General features: G+C 38.8%; 1 protein-coding gene across 1 annotated transcript in view; it reads left to right on the top strand.

Moving 5' to 3' along the window:
• NNT (nicotinamide nucleotide transhydrogenase) overlaps positions 1 to 21,839 on the top strand; it is a 68,875-nt gene that overhangs the window by 30,527 nt on the left and 16,509 nt on the right. The window contains exons 11-18 of the mRNA XM_070938887.1: positions 2,449 to 2,559; positions 3,571 to 3,716; positions 5,420 to 5,615; positions 5,962 to 6,195; positions 7,806 to 7,966; positions 9,438 to 9,617; positions 13,463 to 13,622; positions 17,068 to 17,149. Of these exons, the coding sequence (XP_070794988.1) occupies positions 2,449 to 2,559; positions 3,571 to 3,716; positions 5,420 to 5,615; positions 5,962 to 6,195; positions 7,806 to 7,966; positions 9,438 to 9,617; positions 13,463 to 13,622; positions 17,068 to 17,149 (1,270 nt within the window). The remainder of the gene's footprint in view (positions 1 to 2,448; positions 2,560 to 3,570; positions 3,717 to 5,419; positions 5,616 to 5,961; positions 6,196 to 7,805; positions 7,967 to 9,437; positions 9,618 to 13,462; positions 13,623 to 17,067; positions 17,150 to 21,839) is intronic.

The following is a 21,839-nucleotide window of genomic DNA, read 5'->3' as shown; positions in this document are numbered from 1 at the left end:
GAGTTCATTTTTTGCTAATAGCCTCTGCATATTTTCTCCAAGAACCTTTCTGCTTTGCTTTATAGCAGGGGTGTCAAACTCAAGGCCTGGGGGGCTGGATCTGGCCCACGGGGTGCTTAGATCTGGCCCTTGGGGCTGCCCTGGAAACAGTGAAGGACCGGCCCATGGTGCCTCTGCCAACAAAAATGGGCTCCCAAGCTCCGTTTTTGGTTGCAATGGCTCCTGCACTCGGCCTTCTGTTTGGCAGAGGGTTGCAGGAGGCTGTCGCAGCCAAAAATGGAGCTTGGGAGCCTGTTTTTGCTGGCAGAGTGCTCAGGCCACCAAGGCGCCCCCAAAACGAGTGACGTTGAGCTGGCCATGTCTACCTCACCCTTGAGATCAAACACAACCCTGATGCAGCCCTCAATGAAATTGAGTTTGACACCTCTGCTCTATAGCAGTACAGCATAGATTTCCATAATAAAGAATGCATTGGGTAGATGTTTGTATGCAACACCTTTCTTAATATGATAATCTTTGCTGATTAGCTGCAGGCATATGATGTTCTTAAACCAAAGGTGTGGTAGAGAAAAGTCTGCTGCTTCTTGCTAATCCATGAAAAGATCCGAAAGTACAAAATTAAGTCTTTAAGACTTACGTATAGCAAATAACTACATGTAGTCCTTGACTTATGACCAGAATTGGCACCAGTATTCTTGTTGCTAAGCAAGGAGATTGTTAAGTTGGGTCATGCCTGATTTTACAACCTTTTTTGCTAGAGGAGGGTTCATTTAGTGAATCACTGCAGTTGTTAAGTGTATTGTGCAGCTGTTAGGCAAATACAGATTTCCCCATTGGCGTTGCTTGTCAGAAGACAACTGGGAAGATTGCAAATGGCGATCCGATGACCTCAGGATGCTGCAAACATCAAAAGACCTGGTTCTGCCAGTGGGCCTGGGGAACGCAGAGCGGGATGGAACCGTTTAAATGGCTTGTGTGATGTGTTGTCACCAGGGCAAGGGGTTATTATTTTATTAATTTATTATATGATTCTCTTATTAGTTTTATTGGTTTTTATATGAGGTTTTTATATTCTTGTAAGCCACCTTGAGTTGCCATGTGCGAATAGGCGGCACTATCCATTTCATTCATTCATTCATTCATTCATTCATTCATTCATTCATAAACAAACAAACAAACAAACAAACACTGGTTGCCAAGCAGCCAAATTTTGATCATGTGACTGAGGGAGATGCTGTGACTGAGGGAGATGTAGGTGGAAGGATGGGCTGTCAGTCACTTTTTTCAGTGTCACTGTAATTTTGAACAGTCTGTAAATGAATGATTGTAAATTGCTGACCACCTGAATATAGATAATCCTCAATTTACAACAGTGACCATTTGAAGTTACAACAGGACTGAAAAAAGTGACTTATGACAATTTTTTCACACGACCGTTGCATGGTCATGTGATTTACATTCGGATGCTTGACAACTGACTCACATTTGTGACGGTTGCTGTGTCCTGGAGTCATGTGATCCCCTTCTGTGACCTGACAAAGTCAAGATGCACTTAACAACCGTGTTACTAATTTAAGAACTGCAGTGATTCACTTCATAAATCTGGCAAGAAAAGTTGTAAAATGGGGCAAAACTTAACAACATAAATTTTGAGCTCAATTGTAGTTGTAAGTTGAGGACTACCTGAGTAGCAAATAACTGCATACAATGAAATAATTTTGATCTAGGCATTCTTTGTTCAATTGCATTGACCCACAAAGCCCCCTCCCAAAGTACAAGAACTAGTTTTATAACAGGAATGGAAAGCAAACGAAAGCAAAAAAAAAAAAATGGATGAAATGCACATTTGGTTACAAAAAATGTTAAGACAGCATATAGATTTTAAGCCAGAACTATTTTTGTTAGGTATAATATTAGAAAAAGTATGATAAAGGGAATGGATATTTGATGTTGCGTGTTTTAACAGCAACAAGAATTGTATTTGCACAACATTGGAAAAGCAAGGAAACACCTACGGAAGAAGATATAATTAAAAAAATATTGGACTCTGCAGAAATTGACAGATTAACACTGAAGATAAAGAAGACACAATACTTTTGAACTTGGGACTTGTTTTATCTATGGTTGGATAAAAGGGATAGAAATTAGGAACTTAATAAGTATTAAGTATTTACTGTTCACTGTTCACTAAGCACTATATATATAAAAAGGAATGGAAAGCAAAGGAGAGACCGTACAACAGACAAGAGGATTGAGGAAACGAAAAAACATACTTTGGCATCAGTACTGTGAGGAGTCCACCTATGTAATTAAAGACTTAAAATGCATTTTGTGGAGGATATGTTGGTACTAATTAGTCATGATAATCAGAATTGCGTCCTGCAAACAGAAGCACTTCTCTTTTCCTACAAGGATTTCAGTGCTGTTGATGTTTTTCTTTTTGAACAGGATTGACTGCTGTTGGAGGATTAGCGCTGATGGGAGGGGAATACTTACCTGGAACTCTGCCTCAGGGCCTTGCTGTCCTTGCTGCTTTTATTTCCTCTGTCAACATTGCAGGTATCAAGCAGTTCCTAGCTTTCCTACTTCCTATCTTCAGGAAATCTGTTTTCAAAAGTGGTGCTGAATAGAATAGCTCAAACGGTACAGTTTTCTTGAGTGCTTGGAGAGCTTGAGAGACTCTAGCCAACAAAGTGAGTTTGAAGCATCTGGGCAATAGCAGCAAAATTCATCAGATGTTGTAAATGGAATGTCTTCCATTCTAGATCTGACCTGGCTTGTTTGCATGTTTTTTGTACAATTTCTGGCCAGTGCCGTAAGGTTTTCCAATAAGCTGAAAGGTTTTTTGAGGCCAGAGCTACTACATTATTTTCATTTCATTGATGGTATACCTCAAGTGTTCCTATAATAGTCATTGTTCTGAATTATTCCTTGCTTTTCTTGCCTGCATCAAAATGTTGCCTAGCCAGATAATAGTCCTTCCTAGGGAAGACTGACAATTTCCTATTTAACTGAATTTGTGGATTCCCTATAGCACATACATGAAGAACTTTTTACTGTATTTTTTGGAGTATAACACGCACCTTTTCCCCCCCAAAAAAGAGGGTGAAAATCTGGGTGCGTCTTATACTCCAAATGTAGCCCCGCCCATCTTCTCAAATGGAGGTTTCAGAGACTGAAAAAAGCATCAGAAACAAAGCTTCAGAAAAGAAGCCCCCAAACAGAGCTTCAGAGGCTTTTTTTCTGAAACTCTTTCAGAGGCTTTCAGAGGCAGGAAAAAAAGTTTTTTCTGAAACAGAGTTTCAGAAGTTTCAGAGGCAGAAAAAAAAGCAAAAAAAAAAAAAAAAAAGCAAGGCACAGAGCTTACAACCAAGGAACCTGTTGCTAAAATTCACCTCTGGGAACAGCTGATTGGGCGTATTCCGAGAGGCTGATCCACCTGCCAATCAGCTTTTTTCTTATTTTCCTCCCAAAAAACTAAGGTGTGTCTTATACTCTTGTGCATCTTATACTCTGAAAAATACGGTAGTTTTCAGAACCTAATTATTATTTTTTTTTTTTGTGGCATAGGTGGTTTCCTGGTCACTCAGAGAATGCTGGATATGTTCAAGCGCCCTACTGACCCTCCTGAATACAACTATTTATATTTGTTGCCTGCTGCTTTGTTTATAGGAGGATATGGAACATCACTGCAAAGCGGTTATAACATTGAACAGGTACGAAGGTTGCTCAGGCATCCATAGATCCTTGTGAACAGGTTATTAAAGGCCATCTGATGCTGATTTGCTGAGTTGTAGTCAATCTTACTCTTGTCTGATGTCTTTCTATGCTTGTTAGGATGAAAAGAGAATCCAGCATGTGTAGTATAACGTTTATAATACCTCATATATAAGTACCGATAGTCCTTGACTTACAACCATTTGTTGTTGTTTTTTTTAATTTGATTTATATGCCGCCCTTCTCCAGAGACTCAGGGCGGCTTACAATGCACTAAGCAATATGCGCTAAACATTCAAAGTTACAGTGGTGCTGAAACAAGTGACTTGCAACCTGTCCTCATCCTTCTGACCACTGTAGCACCTCCAAAATCACATTATAAAAATTCAGGCACTTGGCAACTGGCATGTATTTATGATGGTTGCGGTGTCCTGTGGGAGTTGCATGATCGTTATTTGCAAACTTCCCAGACAGTTTTACTAGCAATCAGTGAGGAAATCCAGAATAATGACCGTGTGATTCACTTAATGTCTATAACAAAAAGCTTGCAAAAATCAATCAATTTAATGATCACCTTGCTTAGTGACAGAAGTCCTGGTTCTAATTGTGGTTGTAAGTTGAGGACTTGCAAGAACTGTATCCTTGCAAATGGATTGGAGGCTGATGATAATTTGTATTTCTTGTTTTGATGTGTGTTTTAAGTTAAGTGTTTAAGTAAAACACTAAATAGACCAGCTATTGTTTCCTTTGCTGAGAGGAAATTGGAACTGGCAGTGCCCAATATAATAGTTACACAAGTAGCAGCCATGCCACTTGTGATATAGCTAGCGAAATATAACTTCTTGGTATAATCTTGGTAGGAAGAAAGAAGGAAGTTATTTTAAGAATATATTTACTTTCAAAAACTTCATTTCCTATATTAATGAAATCCTTTAGACTGGAATGATAGTGACCTCAGTTGACAGAATTGTAAATTGGTAGCCTCAAAAGTTCTTATACTCCTTGTAGCAATTTCAGAAGTCTGTTGACTTGAATATCAGAAACCATCTTCAGAAAAAGCTTTCAGGTTAAAAGGAAATCTTGGTTAACCTTAACTATGGTTTGTGTTGGTTCAGATAGGGATTTGGCTTCAAGGTGAAGTTGTACAGAAGGAAGTACTCATTTCTTAATATATTTCTTTATCCCCAAATCAAATTAGCACCTGCATTATCCTAATGACAAAATCCATTGAGTAGAACACATTCTTTTTCAGTTGCATTGGATGACACAACTTGATCTAGCAAAGGCAAAAAACTGTATTGATATTTTAAAAAAAGCTATGATTATTAATGAGCATGTTTCTTTTCCTTTGCAGCCAATCGTTATGTAAAATGTATTAGGTTGAAAATTAATTTGATTGTCCAGAGGTCTTCTGTATAAATTTTATAATCAGCTCTGCCTTTTCTTGGCGCTGATAATATTGGAACAAATTTGAACAAGCAGAACGAATTTCCTTCGGGCATTAGCCCACTCCATTGCAAACTTCCAGATTTGCTTAAAATCTCAGTTGGGCAGAAATATATTTGAAGAGAAAGCAGCATGTATCTGCTGTGAGGATTTTGAAACCCAGCTAAGCAGTGCTTTGTACCCCAGTCAAATCTACAATTTTAAGTCCTTTCTTAAAAAAAAAAAAAAATGTCTATATTATTTTCATCTTTTAAAGATGATGTACCTGGGTTCAGGATTGTGCTGTGTTGGTGCCCTGGCTGGCCTTTCTACCCAAGGAACAGCTCGACTTGGCAATGCTTTGGGTATGATAGGTGTTGCTGGAGGTTTGGCAGCTACCCTGGGAAGTCTAAAACCATCAGTTGAGCTTCTGGCCCAGATGTCGGGTGCGATGGCCCTTGGTGGCACCATAGGTAAGTGCAAAGCAAAAGGATTTGCATGATTTGGAAGGCTTACCTAATTCTGTTGTGGCATTTGCAGTTAGATGATGGGAAAGGAGGTCTACTTGAAAAAGTTATAGGACTGTTAGAATGTGATAGACACCTGCTCCTTAGCCTTTTGTATTTAGACCCTCAGATTCCTCAGATTATATTTCTGATTAAATATAATTAAAGGACAAAACACCAATCACAGAGATTAAAAGTCATGCTGATGTTGAAGAAGCAGTTGTTCCTATGGTCTGAATTATTGATCTGAATTATTGAGCAATGTTATCCCCTTTCACAGTTAACATGCAACTGTTTTTTTTTGTTTCTGCAGGTCTGACAATTGCTAAACGTATCCAGATTTCAGATTTACCTCAGCTAGTGGCTGCTTTCCATAGCTTGGTTGGCTTGGCTGCTGTTCTCACTTGTGTCGCAGAATACATGATTGAATTTCCCCATTTTGCAACTGATCCAGCTGCAAGCCTCACAATGATTGTGGCCTATCTTGGCACATACATAGGAGGTGTAACCTTCAGTGGCTCTCTTGTTGCTTATGGAAAACTACAGGGTAAACTCTCCTTTTTCTTCCATAGTGTGCTCTTTTTTTATAAGAGTGCCTGCGTATGTGCGTGACATATATTCACTATCTATTTTCTTTAGCTTAAATTGCGCTAAGATGCTAAACACTCTTTCAAAGCTTGGTGACTTTAGAGACATTAGATTTCACATATTATAATTATCATCAGAGTGTGTATGAAGCTTATTACATTGAAAAACTGTAATTGATCCATATATGGGCTTATGGATTCTTTTGTTCCTTCACATACATCAAAATGTGCTGCATATGGAAAACTAACATGTCGGAGTGGAGAACCATGTTTTGCTTAATAATTGACAAGATGAAACTAGATGGGATAGAACCCAGATGTACTTACTTACACAATGAGGATTATGCTGATCATCTGAGAAACATCTGCAAAGTATAATTCAGTTTCAGTTAGCTTTATTGATTAGCCTATAGGCCATATCAAAACACAAGGTGTAAACACATATCACCAATAGAATCTTATACAAACAATTTAAAATAAAAGTAGGGCAAAGTACAATAGTTATAGGATAAGATACAATATAAATTGATACATAAATATATAAAATAGAGTAAAATGACATAAAATTATATTTCGGTATCACCCTTACAATCTACTCCAATCAGTCCCACGTATGCAGATCTCAACCAAACCATTTTGTTTAAGTACTGTGCTGTGTTAAATGTTATTTTCAGGTTCTGGCTGCAAATTGTTAATTGTTTTGATATAAATTGTTTTGATATGGCGATCCCAATGGGTCAGTAATTTGATATATGGACCAAGGTACCTGTCTCTCACCCCCTTATACAAGCAACAATGAAATAGGATGTGAGCCAGGTCTTCTATATAGTATATAAGTATACAATTATATAATTGAACAGAAATACTTGGGAAAATTTTTTCTCATGCATTTGTGATAGCTGAAAAATACAAAGTATTCATGCAGGCAATATTTATGGCGCCCTAAATCCTAGCGTTTGTTTTAATTAAAATACGAGATTTTAGATTTCCTTAGGAGGGCAGTCCTCTGAACCTGTAAACTCTTTCCAGTCTCATGCTCTCTGCCTAGAGCATGAGACTGAATAGGATCGTTGAGGGACTAAAATGGAAGGAGAGCATACCTTGAGCCTCCTGGAAGATATAAATATATTAAATAAATAAAGGTTTGTCATAAGTTCAGTTGTTTTGGTTGACTCTCAGCAGCTTTGCATTCTGTTTCATAAGGCCCATATCACTGAAATTATGGAATGATAAATAGTAGAAAACAATGTTTAGTCAAGTATCTGGTCCCTGTGGACAACCTATAGTGAATTGTTAAGTATAGGATGTAGTTTTGTTAATATGACAGAGGAAAAAAAGAGACCTGATATTGCAGGGCTGTCAAACTCCTGGCCCATGGGCCGGATGCATCTCGTGCTGGCCATGCCCGGTTTAGCGAAGGGGTGAAAAAGTCCTGATACGTCACGTGATGCCACCGTGACATCGTGAGTTTGACACCCCTGCGATATTGAGTCTGTGGGATTCATCCTGACTTTTTTTGTTGTGTCTGATTAGTTCCAGAATTTAAATTACATTGTTTTCACATTTATAGGTATCCTGAATTCTGCCCCACTCCACTTACCAGGACGACACTTACTGAATGCTGGTTTGTTAACATTAAGCATAGGTGGAATGGTTCCATACATGATGGATCCAAGTTACACGACAGGGTTGACTTGCTTAGGATCTGTATCTGCCCTGTCTGCCGTAATGGTAAGTGCAAATTTATAATAAATTATAAATAGTGAGATATTCCAAATTTTCACGGGGTATGGTAAATAACCTGATCAGTCCTTTCTTCTGAGTACAGAGAATTCTTAAGAGCTTTTTAATGAAAAGGAGACATAAATAACAACCAAAATGATACATGTTTAGTGGAGACATTTTTTAAAGACTTTTGGGTCAACGCGTATTTTTAAGGAGGATATAAATTCAGAAATCATTTCAGAGAATGATAGCAAAAATGCTCAATAGTATGGGAAACAAAGCTATGGAAAACAAAGCTTGCGTAACAGGGACTAAATAGAGATAGAGAAAGAATATAGAATAGAATAGAATAGAATAGAATAGAATAGAATAGAATAGAATAGAATAGAATAGAATAGAATAGAATAGAATAGAATAGAATAGAATAGAATAGAATTTTTTTTATTGGCCAAGTGTGATTGGACACACAAGGAATTTGTCTTGGTGCATATGCTCTCAGTGTACATAAAAGAGTCATCTTTAAAGAGTTGGTTTTTTTTTTTTTATTAAAAAAAGGCCAGATTAGAATTCATGGGATGGATATATTTTCAATCACTAATAAAGAAAAACGTTTTCCTGATAAGAGCAAAACAACAGTGGAATTTAAAAACATGACAATCCAAAACTTTATATTAAAGCTGGGGATTTATTGAGGATGTTCCAGTTCCAGATGCACCTGCAGATTTGCATACAAAAATTATCTTCAACTCTGACCTTATGACTTAAGCAGCTTTCTCTTGCCTTAAATTTTCCTGTTTGATTTAAATTCCCAGAAATCCTGGTTAACTGTATAACTGTAGGCAAAGATATCTAGGAATTCCAGGAACTACAATTCAACATATCTGGAGGTTTCTTTTTGAGGTTAAGGATGTGCAGAGTTTTTGCAATTAAATAAGTTCTTTATAAAGAGAGAAGGTATCTGAATAATGCTTCATGGAATTCTTTTAGGTTCTCCTCATGGAGATACTAAAAACTCAATTATGAATTCAAGTAGTTCTTGACTTATGACCATTTGTTTAATGACAAATTTACAGTGCACTGAAAACAGTGATTTACAAGCAATCTTCACACTTAATGATCATTGCAACATCCCTGTGGTCGTGATGGTAATTCAGGCACTTGACAATTATTGTGCATTTAGGATGGTTGCAGTATCCCACACTTCATGACTTTCTCAACTGGCTTCCAACAAGTAAAGATAATGGGAAAACTGACAGGGAAGGTCACAAGTTGCGGTCCTGCGATGTCTTGCTTAATGACTGCATTGCTTTATGATGATTTTTCTGGTTTCTACTGAGGTCTTAAGTCAAAGAATCTCTGAAAAATACATTCAGAGATATACAGGCATTACTTTAAAACTTCCAAGTTGCAAACTTTTGCCGTTTTGAACAAACCTGCATTAATATTTCAATTTTGGCTTTTTTCCCCCTTTCCACAGGGAGTTACTTTGACAGCTGCCATTGGGGGAGCCGACATGCCTGTTGTTATTACTGTCTTGAACAGCTATTCTGGCTGGGCACTCTGTGCTGAAGGATTCCTGCTTAACAACAATTTATTAACCATTGTGGGTGCCCTGATTGGTTTTTCTGGGGCCATCCTGTCTCATATCATGTGTGTGGTAAGGAGATTTTGGAGATATCCATTCCAACACTATCTGTTTCATTACTCTTTCTCTGCCTGTGGGAAAAGCTTTTTATTGTATATTTTGTTCTCTTTCTGGGCATTTTCAGCCGGTTCCTTTTTATCCTTTTCTCTTTTCTTCCCTCTCCTCATTTTTGCACATATATATCTTTTGAGTAGTATTGGTACACTCATGAATGTCACAAACTAATTTAGATGTAGGACAAAATTATATTTTTGCCATGTGACTATTTAATGTTCAATGCTAACAATATCATATAAATAAAACACCACAGGAGCTAATTTAATAAGATTTGAAAAGGGAGAGGAGGGAAATAGGAAAATTGGTGCAGGACAGAAACTTAAGTACTGGTAGATACTTTAAAAATATTCAATAGAATGAAAATACTCTAGTCAGCTTTTAAAACTTTTAAAAGTTGAGAAAGAGGTATCTGAAGGAAGAGGATTCTTCTGTGAGAGAAAGATTGCATTGTTCCTTCCTCAGCTGTAATTGGGCAGGGCCTTGCTTCGATTCAGCACAACTCAACAGATGAAAGTATCAAAAAGTTTAACTTTTGGAACCCAGTTAATTAGTTTTAATGCACCATATTTCATTTCTATTGTTACTACCATATATTGCTTTGGGTGCTAGTTTACTCAGCTATGGAAAGTGGGAGCAAGTAGTTACAAAGGTATTTTATTTGCTTTTTAAGATTGTTTACATGCCACAATTAATCAGAAGACTGATTAACTTGTTTGCTTGCTGCCTTCAGCTTCTCCACCACAAGATTTCAAGTTTTCAAATGAACCTTCCATTCCTGATTACAGTTAAAGGTATCATTCAAATTCAACATACAGAATACTTTAAGACAAATCTTGCCAAAATATAAATGAACATAAACCAAGCAATGGTTTAGGTACGTGAAAAAAAATCTATTTTTGAAACAGAACATTCTAGGGAACTCCAGAATGTTCCATTGTTCTTAGGAATCCCACTTGATCACTGAGATCTATTGAGCTCCCTTGGAAGCCTCTTTCATGTCAGAAAAGCAAGATAATATTAAGCAGCCTCTTGAAAGACCTTGTAATGCAACTTATGCAGAAAAGTATTTGTTTGTTGGTATAGTATTAGTATTTTGTGTTTTCTACATAGAGGGAAATCTCTACAGAAGAGAGAAACCTCACATTAGTACTTACGGAAATAAGCTACTAAACATTAAAAAAATGAATTAAAAAAACCCCAAAGGATTAAAACACATATTATTCCCCCTAGTTGAATACTGACAAATCTATTGCAACAATAATAGCTTCTCTCTTTGCAAAGTAGGCCCAAAATTTATGAGCTTGTACATCTATTTGCAACCCAATTTTCTGTCAAACATTACATATATATGGAAGAAAAAATACTTAGCAGGTTAAACAATACCGAAGTTAAATTTCAAAGCCCTCTGTTAACAGTCTGTTATTGTAATTTATTCATAGAATGGTTACACGATTTTGTATTAAACACAAATATATGTTCATCACAAAATGTTATCTATTAGTTGAAAAATTGTATTGTATCATCAAACAAATCATTAAATCATTTGCATCTGAGGCCTGGTAAAGAAAACCCATTGCCCAGGTCTTTGAAAGGTTGGGTGGAAATTTAGTCCAGACCAAAAGCAGGTTCCAGGCCAACTCCAGGATGTGTTGATCTTGAAGGGGGGCATCAAATAACTTTGACTTTCTGTGGTTTTTGCTGTGAGACCGGTCTATCAGGGCCGGTCTACCCAACTATGGGACGGAGCATACTGCTTCCGCTTTCGTCTTTCAGCCCCAATCCAGGAGCTTTTACCTTTGTGGTTTGCTCCTTTGAGAAGCAGTAAGGGCCAAAGGCCTCTCTCCTTTGCCTGGGTTTAGGTGGTAGTGAGGATAGTGGTGCAGTCCCTGGGTAAAAGCCTAGCATAGGTGGTAGGAATTCATGCTCAAAATGAGAATGGTAGGATGGATGAATAGGGCTGGGATGAGAGGCCAGCCAGACGGTATATGCAATTGCCGGGTATGGAAAAAAATAATCTGGTTTAATAGGACAGTGTGATTGGCTGTGTTTTTAGTATTATAAGTGAGATTTAGGATATCTCGTTTCTTGTTATTTTGCTGCTTTTCATTTTTTTATATGGCAGTGTTTGTATGTTTCCCTTTCTCTGCTTGGGCCAAGTTTTTGCAGATGAGAAGATGATATTTAAGGCATATTGTGGCCATTCCAGCAGAGGAATGGGGCACCCAGACTAAATATATGGAATACGGAAGTCTCCTAGGCGCTTGAGATAGAAGTTCCCCCTGCCCCACATTGACACCAAAAGCACACAGTAGTTTAAGAAATGATTGCAAGTGATAAAGCACAAGAGCAGAAGCTTAAGCGACGGTGGTGCAAGATCTGGAATGAATATGAATGGGTGTTAAAGCAGAAGTAGCAATCAGAAAGAATAGACCTGTATTAGATCTATTCCTGATGGCATTTCCAGAAAACTACTTGGAGTGGTGCAGTGGCCTAGAGGTGGAGCTCTCACCTCACAATCAGGGGGCTGTTTGATCCTCAGTAGCTGCAGATACTTCTGTCTCTGGGCACAAATATCAGCTGCGAACTCTGCATTGGCGATAGGAAGGGCATCCAGCTAGTAACACTCGGCCCCATTCAGTTGCCCATTCAGACTCCACCCCGATGCACGGGATTACGGGGTCATTAAAAAAATTCCAGAAAACGACTGAACTAATGGGTCATCTGCAGATGGCCAACTCTTCAGTAGCCCTGACTAGTTTGATTTTACCTCATGTAAACTATTTGTGCAGTGAATCAGATCACATGGCTCCAAGCAACGTTCTAATATTTCTATATTTCTGTAGAAAACAGCTGTTTGAAACATTATTAGATAGCATATATGTCCATGTCACTATCTAGCAACATCTGAGTCAATTCTGTTTCCTGAGCATAAAAATAAACTGGTCAGCAGCTTGATTAAATAACTATAATATCAGAAATTTGGGGAATTGCTACTATAATATTGCTATTCCTCAGCTGCTGTACTTTTTTCTTAACTGTCTAATACTGGATGTGTTCATGCGAGTATCCAAAGAGTCACTTTTCTGTGTTCCTGCTAACATTTTCTGATTATATATTTGATAAGAAGACACACATATAGGTTAAAACAACATTGGAAACATGGTATCTGAATTACACATAAACACAGGGCATTTCTTGTAGGTAGACAAGTTGCGAAAAAGTTTCACCTTTTAACTTACCATTTCCTTTCTTTTCTTTCAATTGATGGCCACTAGATGTCGATAAATCTACATAAATGAGTTCCTAGAAACAAAATATCTACTAAAACGGATTGTGGAGATTTAATAATCTCTACATGATGATGGTACTGCTTTCTCTTCCCCTCCTTTTTAAACAAATATTTTTAAAAGTAATATTTTATTATTTTTATATCATGAAAACAGTAACTGCATTGACCTTAATGCTTTTTTCAGTAATCCTCTTAATTTTTTCATCTGTTCTAATCTGTTCTGCCTTCTTTTCTTTTTTCATATTTTTCCAAAGAAAGACCTTTGATATCTTCCAATGCCTTTAGGTAGAATTATGTTTGGTATTTGCATAATTGCATCATCTTGAGGTTGGAATATTATGGGAAATCAAAACTTGGAGTGGGATGAAGGGAAGGACATAACCAAAAAAACACACTTTGCTGAAATAATTGCTTTGTGGAATTGTGTCCATTGTGCTTGGTTTTAAATGTCAACTTATTCAAAACACCCAGTTATGCTTTTCTCTCTCTCTCTTTTTTTTTGCTCCCTTAGGCTATGAATCGCTCTCTTGCTAATGTGATTCTTGGAGGATATGGTACCACTTCAACAGCTGGTGGGAAGCCAATGGAAATTACTGGCACTCATACAGAAGTGAATATGGACGGTGCAGTTGATATGATAAAGGAAGCCAATAACATCATAATCACTCCAGGTGAAATTGGGCTGCCCATATTCTGTAACTGTTGAATGTAAACTCAGAATTTCCAAGTGTACAAATTGTTAGAAAGCCAGCAAGGGGCTTTTTCATTAAACTAACTTTATGCCCGCAGTTCGTTAAAAAATAGGCTACATTCGTGTGAGTTTTAAACAGTTACTCCTTTCTCTTCAGTATTCTCAGGAAAATACATCTCATAACAGAGCATGTAAAAGTAAGATCATAGGGATTACACAAGATGCAGTTATTGTAAGACGGGAGTCAGCATCCTGCGGCTCTGGAGCCACATGTGGCTCTTTCATCCCTCTGATGCGGCTCCCTGTCACTGGTTGGCACCACAATTTTGAAAGGAGCTTCTGGTTGGGGGTGGGGGGAAGCATGGCGTGCCAGGAGGAGACTCTATGGCAAGGGGCGGGTTTTCCAGTCGGCTCCACAATTGATAGGGCTTTTGGTTAGGACAGGTAGAGGAAAAAGGACATCGCACTAGGAGGAGACACTATGGTGGGGGAATCGGACTTCCAGTGGGCTCCAGAATTGAACAGGGGGCTTCCGGTTAGGACCTTTGTAGCTCTTTGGGGTTTAAGGTTGCTGACTCCTGGTCTAAGAGATAGGGAAAAAAAATCCCTTTCTCTACAGTTTATACTCTTGGGTTTCTTAAACCCAAGTTTCTTCTTGTTAAAGAGTACATGAAGATATGCCGAAAAACTCCTTCCTTTGGAATTTAATGTAGAATGTACAGATCTCAAAAGGAGAACTACATCAGTTTGTAATGTTTGAGGACTGGATTATTCATCATGGCCTCGCCTCTGCTTGTGTGTTGAGGAACACTGTTGAATTCTACCTGCTCCTCTGGCATGCTGTAGACTGAGGTTGAACTCTGCACTCAGCAGTGGAAGTTCACCATTCATTGCCTCTAACCCACACTTACTTCCAGTGCTATTGTGATGAAAATGTGGATGGTAAGGTGGTGTATATACTATCTGACACTTCTATAGCACATTAATCTAATAAATAACAATGTTAGAGAATCAGATCACAGCAAAGTTTAAATGGGTTAGTCTAAGGAATGAAAAGGGGAATGGTGCACCTATCCGGCCATATCCTTGTGTTACTTTGTTAATGATGGATGCCCAGTTTTATTGCCTGTTTCCAAAGGGACAAATTGAGATCCATGCAAACTTATCATAGGAGAATTGAGAAGTTTGCATTTGTCAACAATGTAGAGAGCAGCTTTACCTGGAACAACTTATCCTACAATGATAACTTTACAATCATCAAAGAACAACAGCCTTCCCAGGTTCTCGGGAAAAACTCAGTGGGTGGGTAAAAATGCCAAATACAGTTCAATAACAATAGCAATAGCACTTTAGACTTATATACCGCTTCATAGTGCTTTTACAGCCCTCTCTAAGTGGTTTACAGAGTCAGCCTCTTACCCCCAACAATCTGGGTCCTCATTTTACCAACCTTGGAAAGATAGAAGGCTGAGTCAACCTTGAGCCAGTGAGATTTGAACTGCCGAACTTCAGCTAGCAGTCAGCTGAAGTAGCTTGCAGTGCTGCACTCTAACCACTACGCTACTAAGTCTCGGCTCTTCAAACATCTAGCTGACTGTGCAACAAATCACAATAATAACAAACCACAATAATAACAAATCACAATAATAACTTGAACCTGTATGTTGCCTGACTCCTAGTGTACAATATAAATTATGTTTGGAGTTCTATAACCCAAAGTCCTTATCTTGACTTTCTCCCATCTTAGTTTTGGCATTGCTTCTGATAATTGCATTCTGTGTAGCAACAATTCTGTGTTCATAGAACTATTTCCTTAAAAAGTACTTTGCGGTAGTTTTTACTGAATATAATATTTCAAGCTATAGCCCAGTTATATCCTAAGAGTAAACAATATAAAAGTAAAAATTATTTGCCCAAAATAACTTCATGAGGTAAATTGATTGATTGTGGCCCCAAAAATAATTAACTGAGCTTCCATGACTAAGGGGAGACTTAAACCAGAACACCATGGGAAAATTGCCCATGAGATTTATTTCATTTACAGAGTTTTTAGACCACTTGACTCCCATTGATTCGGAGTGGTTTACAATTAGAAATACAAATTGATGAAAGAGAAAAAGAAGTCATGAAATCCCCTAAAGCAATATATAACCAAAAAAGTCTATCAAGCACTGTTCAACCTTCAATTTGTCCCCAGACCTGGATGAATAATCAGGATTTTAATAAGATTCCTGAAAGGTATCAGGATGGGAATGATGTGGGTTCTTGGGGAGATAGTATTTCAGCAGGCACGTACTGCAACAGAGCAAACATGTTTCCTGGGTTTCCCAAGACAATACTATTGAATTAATGGGATCTGGACCGTGGCTGTATTGCAATAGAAAACAAAACCACATTAGGACAGGGATTCCCAACTCCTGGTCCATGGTCTGGTACTGAGTTGTGGCCCCATTAGGAACTGGGCCATGCAAGTGACAGATAACCGTGTGAAGCCTCCATTTGTGCAAGTGGTGAGTGTGCTTGCATAACCCTCACTGGTTACTCCCCTTCCCCTCACTGCTGCCAATGCTGGAGAGGTTGGGGACCATTGCATTAGGGTCAGTGGTGGGATTCAGCTGGTATACACCAGTTCAGGCGAACCAGTTGTTAAATTGCCCCCCCTCCCACTATCAAAGTGGATCCTGGGCACTGTGCTGTGCTGCAGTGGAGAAAAGGGCAATGGAGTGGCCAGTGTGAGGGAAGGCGAAGGCCGCTTTACCTCTTTCTTCTCCCTGCTCTTCCTCCTTCCCTTGTGCCGGCCGCTCCATTGTCCATTTCTTCATTGCAGCGCCATGCCCGGGATCCACTTTGATAGCGGCGGGGTGGGGGTGGGAATAATTTAACAACCAGTTCACCTATGGTCAGGTTGGCCGTTGTGAACCAGTTGTTAAATTGTTTGAATCCTACAGCTAATTAGTGGACTCACTAGGAGGTGTTTAACTAAGAATATTCACTAATCATTTCTTGCATATTCATTTCACTAATTCACTAATAATTTCTTGCATATTCACTAATCATTTCTTGAAGAGCCGAGGTGGAGCAGTGGTTAGAGTGTAGTACTGCAGCTACTTCAGCTGACTGCTAGTTCAGCAGATCAGCGGATCAAATCTCACCGGCTCAAGGTTGATTCAGCCTTCCATCCTTCCGAGGTGGGTAAAATGAGGACCCAGATTGTTGGGGGCAATATGCTATTTAGTATACTGTCTTTGGTGTAAACAGCCCAGAGTCCTCAGAGAGTGGACGGCATAGAAATACGAATAATAAAATAAACAGAATAATAATAAAATATTCTATCTTTATAGTCATAACATGAAAGTTGTGGGTTTAAATTCTGGGAGAGAATTCAAAGACATCATTTATCTTGGAACTTTTCCTCATTTCTGCAGGATATGGCCTGTGTGCAGCAAAGGCTCAGTATCCAATCGCTGATTTAGTGAAGATGCTGAGGGAAGGAGGCAAGAAAGTCAGGTCAGTGGATACATGGGTGGTGGTTTTTATAATGCACTTGTCTGTTTTAAGAGTTCACTGTTTTGGCAGAATTTATCTTTTTCTTATTTTTGATTTCTGATACATAATAGAATTTATATCATCTATTTGAGAGTTGTTCTAATGCTGGCATCTTTTAAATGCTGATATCTCTCAAGGTGGCTTGCTTACTTCCAGTAAAAAGATCAGGCAAGGCTTCTCAAAAGCTGGTAAAAGCCACTTTCTTTAATTAATTCATGTATTTTCTTTATTAACCTCATCTTTTACCATGTAAAATGTGACCAAAAATTCTAGTACAGGTAGTCCTTGACTTATGATCACAATTAAGCCAGAAAAACCTCTGTTGCCAAGTGACGTAGTTGTTAAGTGAGTTTTACCCCCATTTTACGATCTTTCTTGTGACAGTTGTTAAATGAATTGCTGCAGTTGTTAAATTAGTAACACGGTTGTTAAGTGAATCTGGCTTCCCCATTGACTTAGATTGTCAGAAGGTCACAAAAAGTGATCAAATGACCCCGAGACACTGCAACCGTCATAAATATCAACCAATTGCCAATCATCTGAATTTTGATGACGTGGTCACGGGGATGCTGTAGCAGTCGTAAATATAAAAAAAACAGTCATGAGTCACTTTTTTCAGGGCCATTATAACTTCTTTGAACGGTCATTAAACAAATGATTATAAGTTGAAGGCTATCTATAGACTCCCTCACATCCTGTTCTAAGAATACAAAACTGAATTAAGAGCATATTAATTTTTTCATTATCCCCTTCCATTTTCCTTGATTTTCTTGTGTTGTTAAGGATTGAAAAGGCATGGAGCAGGAAGCAGATTTTTTTATAATGCACATTGATGCTCAGTAAATTAATAAGGTAATATACATTTGAGCAGGGGTCTCCAACCTTGGCATCTTTAAGACTTGTGGACTTCAACTCTCAGAGTTCCTCAGCCAGCTTTGCTGTCTGAGGAACTCTGGGAGTTGAAGTCCACAAGTCTTAAAGTTGCCAAGGTTGGAGACCCCTGCATTTGAGAGATGCAATATGAAATGATCTGTTGCGAGTCTTGTTCTGTATGTTCTGTATGTTCTGCTGCCACATCTTGCCTATCCTTGCCTGAAAAGGAGTAGCAGCAATAGGCTCTAATTAACCGCGAACAGTTGCTTTGTGATCAGTTTTACGCTTCATTCAGAACAGAGTTTCTTTGCCTCTTGTACTTCACCTTCCCTTCATCCACTTTGAAGCCAAGATTGGGTCTTTTGAACTACTTTTCTCCAGCGTAGTTCTTCTTACCTCCCACTCAGCACATCTGGAGAACACCAGGTTGGGGGGGGAGTTTGTTATGTACCCCATTCGAATGGGGGCATCTGAGGACATCTTTCTCCCTTTCATGTGAACAGGACTACTGACTTGAAATGCCAGATCTGTTCATATTTCCTATTTAAACACATTGCGTCTTTGAACTGGTCTTAGGTCTTTCAACACTCGAATTGAGTTTTCTACTACTGAAAATATGAATGCTGCTATTGTGTGAGTTACTCGAGGATAATTCTATCAGTTACATTCTAGTGTGAACATACTTGTGGTTGGATCTAAGAAACCATCACTTTGCTTCTTATACCAGGAATTAACCCACCAGCTAAACAGAGTTTGACTGCCCTTTTTCCTTGTCCCTCCCTTAATCTTTTTTTTTTTTTAACTTTTTTTCTTCTTGGCTCCTGTGTGGGCTAGTTTTTTTTCTCTTTGATTTTATTTTTACTCAGTGACAGAAAGCATAAAAGCCTCAGCTTTTGTATATCAGAGCTTTGTATGCAAGGGAGACGGGAACTTTTTGATGTAACTGCATTAGATCTTAAAGCCCGTTTTGGCAAGCGTTTGCCACAACCATTACCTAGAGGGCTTTAATGAAAGAAATCTGTGCTTTCTGTTTGTGGTAAGTTGGGTCTTTCATCATGGTGTTTATTGAGTGCAGCTGTTCACCCTCTCCTTCCTGTAGGCCCATGGAGCCTCAGGTCTCTGGCCCACTTTGCATCCAGATGTAATGGCATATTTACATATCTGTGACAGATAAAATGCCAGCATGGGCGTACAGTTGTCATGTGCTGGTAAGGAAGAGGGTGCCTTTCACACTGTCTTGACAGGTCGCCCGATGGCAAGTCACTGCTTTTTTGGCAAATCTTCTCCACAGCCATAACACGTTCTGAATGGATCGCAGTTGTGTTGTATTAGTATTTGTGCCAGATTTTTCTGATTCAGAAGGATGCCAGGGTAGAGGTAAAGCCTGCCTGAATTTATTAAAGTATTTCCTAACCTCACCGTTTATCACAAAGTTCTCCTTCATAGCAGAGTCCATCTTTGATGTGTTAATAAACTCAGTCAAAAAGTACACACACATGCACACACTTTTCCTTCTATTTCTCTCACCTCCTCTCAGTTCCTACTATCTCACTTCATATAATAGGTGCTTTGTAAACGGATCCAGTATGTTCCTCTAAAAAATATTACTTTTCCTTGAAGTCTCAGCCGAGTAATTTTCAGGTGAATGTAGGAACTACCATACAGTTCTTGAAAGCTAACAGAGAGATAGGAAAATTCTGTATAATATACTGCATATTCTCACTAGTATTTATTTTCATCAGTTGGGGTTTCAACTGAAAAATAACAACCAAGATTGAATCTTAACATACAACAATGATGTACTGTTCCAGACTGAGCATATATATGCCAGCTTGATTGGAACTGGCTTACCGGCAAGTAGCAAGCAGTCAGACATAAAGGTCAGCTGTGCAGAAGTCTTGCTGGAGTCAGTCCAAAGTCAAATTTAAGCATAGGTTAAGAGGGTTAATCCACAACAGTTCAGGAGTCAAAATCCAAGTAGGTTAGTCAGCCAGTATGAGTTCAAGAGACAGAACAAGAAGCAAGGATGTAGACATGGTTCAGTGACAGGGGTTGATGCCTTTGGTCCCAAAATGTCCTAGGGCTGGGTATCCAATATCTCAGGGACTGCCACAAAGAAGAGGGAGTCAAGCTATTCTCCAAAGAGGGCAGGACAAGAAGCAATGAGTGGAAACTAATCAAGGAGGGAAGCAACTTAGAACTAAGGAGAAAGTTCCTGACAGAACAATGAATCAGTGGAGCAACTTGCCTCCAGAAGTTGTGAATGCTCCAACACTGGAAGTTTTTAAGATGTTGGATAACCATTTGTCTGAAGCGGTGTAGGATTTCCTGCCTAAGCAGGGGGTTGGACTAGAAGACCTCAAAAGTCCCTTCCAACTCTGTTATTCTATTCTATTCTATTCTATTCTATTCTATTCTATTCTATTCTATTCTATTCTATTCTATTCTATTCTATTCTATTCTATTCTATTCTATTCTATTCTATTCTATTCTATTCTATTCTATTCTATTCTATTCTCTGTTGGGGATACCTGCTCCCTCTTGCATCTTACTTGCTTACTGAGTGGACCTAAAATGGTCCATTGCTTATAAAACTCCAAAAGCTAACAATCTGCTGGATGAATCCCCTCAGTCTGGGCTTCCAAGTCAAGGAGACCATAAGTGGAGCATAAACTTGGGTGCATAGTGGGATCCTCTGAGCTTGGTTGTTTTCTTTATTTCATTACACGATTAGGTAATATCAGTGCTAGAAGGGAGAGGGGTTTGTTCTGTTTATATACAGGCAGTCTTCTAATTAACAACCATTCATTTAGTGACCATTCGATGTTACAGCGGCACTGAAAAAGTGATCGATGACCATTTTTCACCTTTATGATTATTGCAGCATCCCCCATGGACACTTGATTAAAATTCGGATATCTGGCAATTGGTTCATATTTACGATGATTGCAGTGTCTCGGAATCATGTAACATTCTGACAAGCAAAGTCGATGGGAAAGCCAGATTCACTCTACAACTGCTATTTAGCAACTGCAGTGATTCACTTAACAACTGGCAAGAAAGGTTGTAAAATGGAGCAAAACTCACTTAACAACTATCTCACCCTAGCAACAGAAAATTTGGGTTCCATTGTGGTTGTAAATCGAGGACTACCTGTAGTGGTTTAGCCCTGTCAGTGGTGTGGGAATGTTCTTGGTGGTTTCTTGATTATGCTGTTGTTCATTGTTAGCTTGTTTGAGTTAAAACCTCCTTGACTGGAATATGGTTTACTACTTTTGTCTGAAGTGTTTACATTTGTCTGAAATGGTGTAGGGTTTCCTGCCTAAATGGGGTTGGACTAGAAGATCTCCAAGGTCCCTTCCAACTCTGCTATTCTGTTCTGTCCTGTCCTGTCCTGTCCTGTCCTGTCCTGTCCTGTCCTGTCCTTATCCTTATCCTTATCCTTATCCCTATCCCTATCCCTATCCCTATCCCTAACCCTAACCCTAACCCTAACCCTAACCCTATCCCCATTCCTACTCTACTCTACTCTACTCTACTCTACTCTACTCTACTCTACTCTACTCTACTTGATTGTTGGTCTAGCTTTAATTTTGATGTTAATCTCTGATTATCTAGGTGTTGATTCCTGGCAAAGGACTGGTTTTGTCTTTTTGTTTCCTTTTTGCTTCCTCCTCCCTATCACCCCAATAAGTGTATAGGATTTGGTCATGAAATCAAGTTTCCTTGCAGTGACGTTATTTCAACTGCACTAATATGCTGGATCTCCGAATGTTCT

The sequence above is a fragment of the Pituophis catenifer genome, unplaced genomic scaffold (genome assembly GCF_029215685.1).
Source record: "Pituophis catenifer annectens isolate HBS135680 unplaced genomic scaffold, rPitCat1.0.hap2 SCAF_2, whole genome shotgun sequence".
NCBI lineage: Eukaryota > Metazoa > Chordata > Lepidosauria > Squamata > Colubridae > Pituophis > Pituophis catenifer.
The sequence above is the reverse complement of the archived record's forward strand: the minus strand, read 5'-3'. Positions and strand labels throughout refer to the sequence as shown.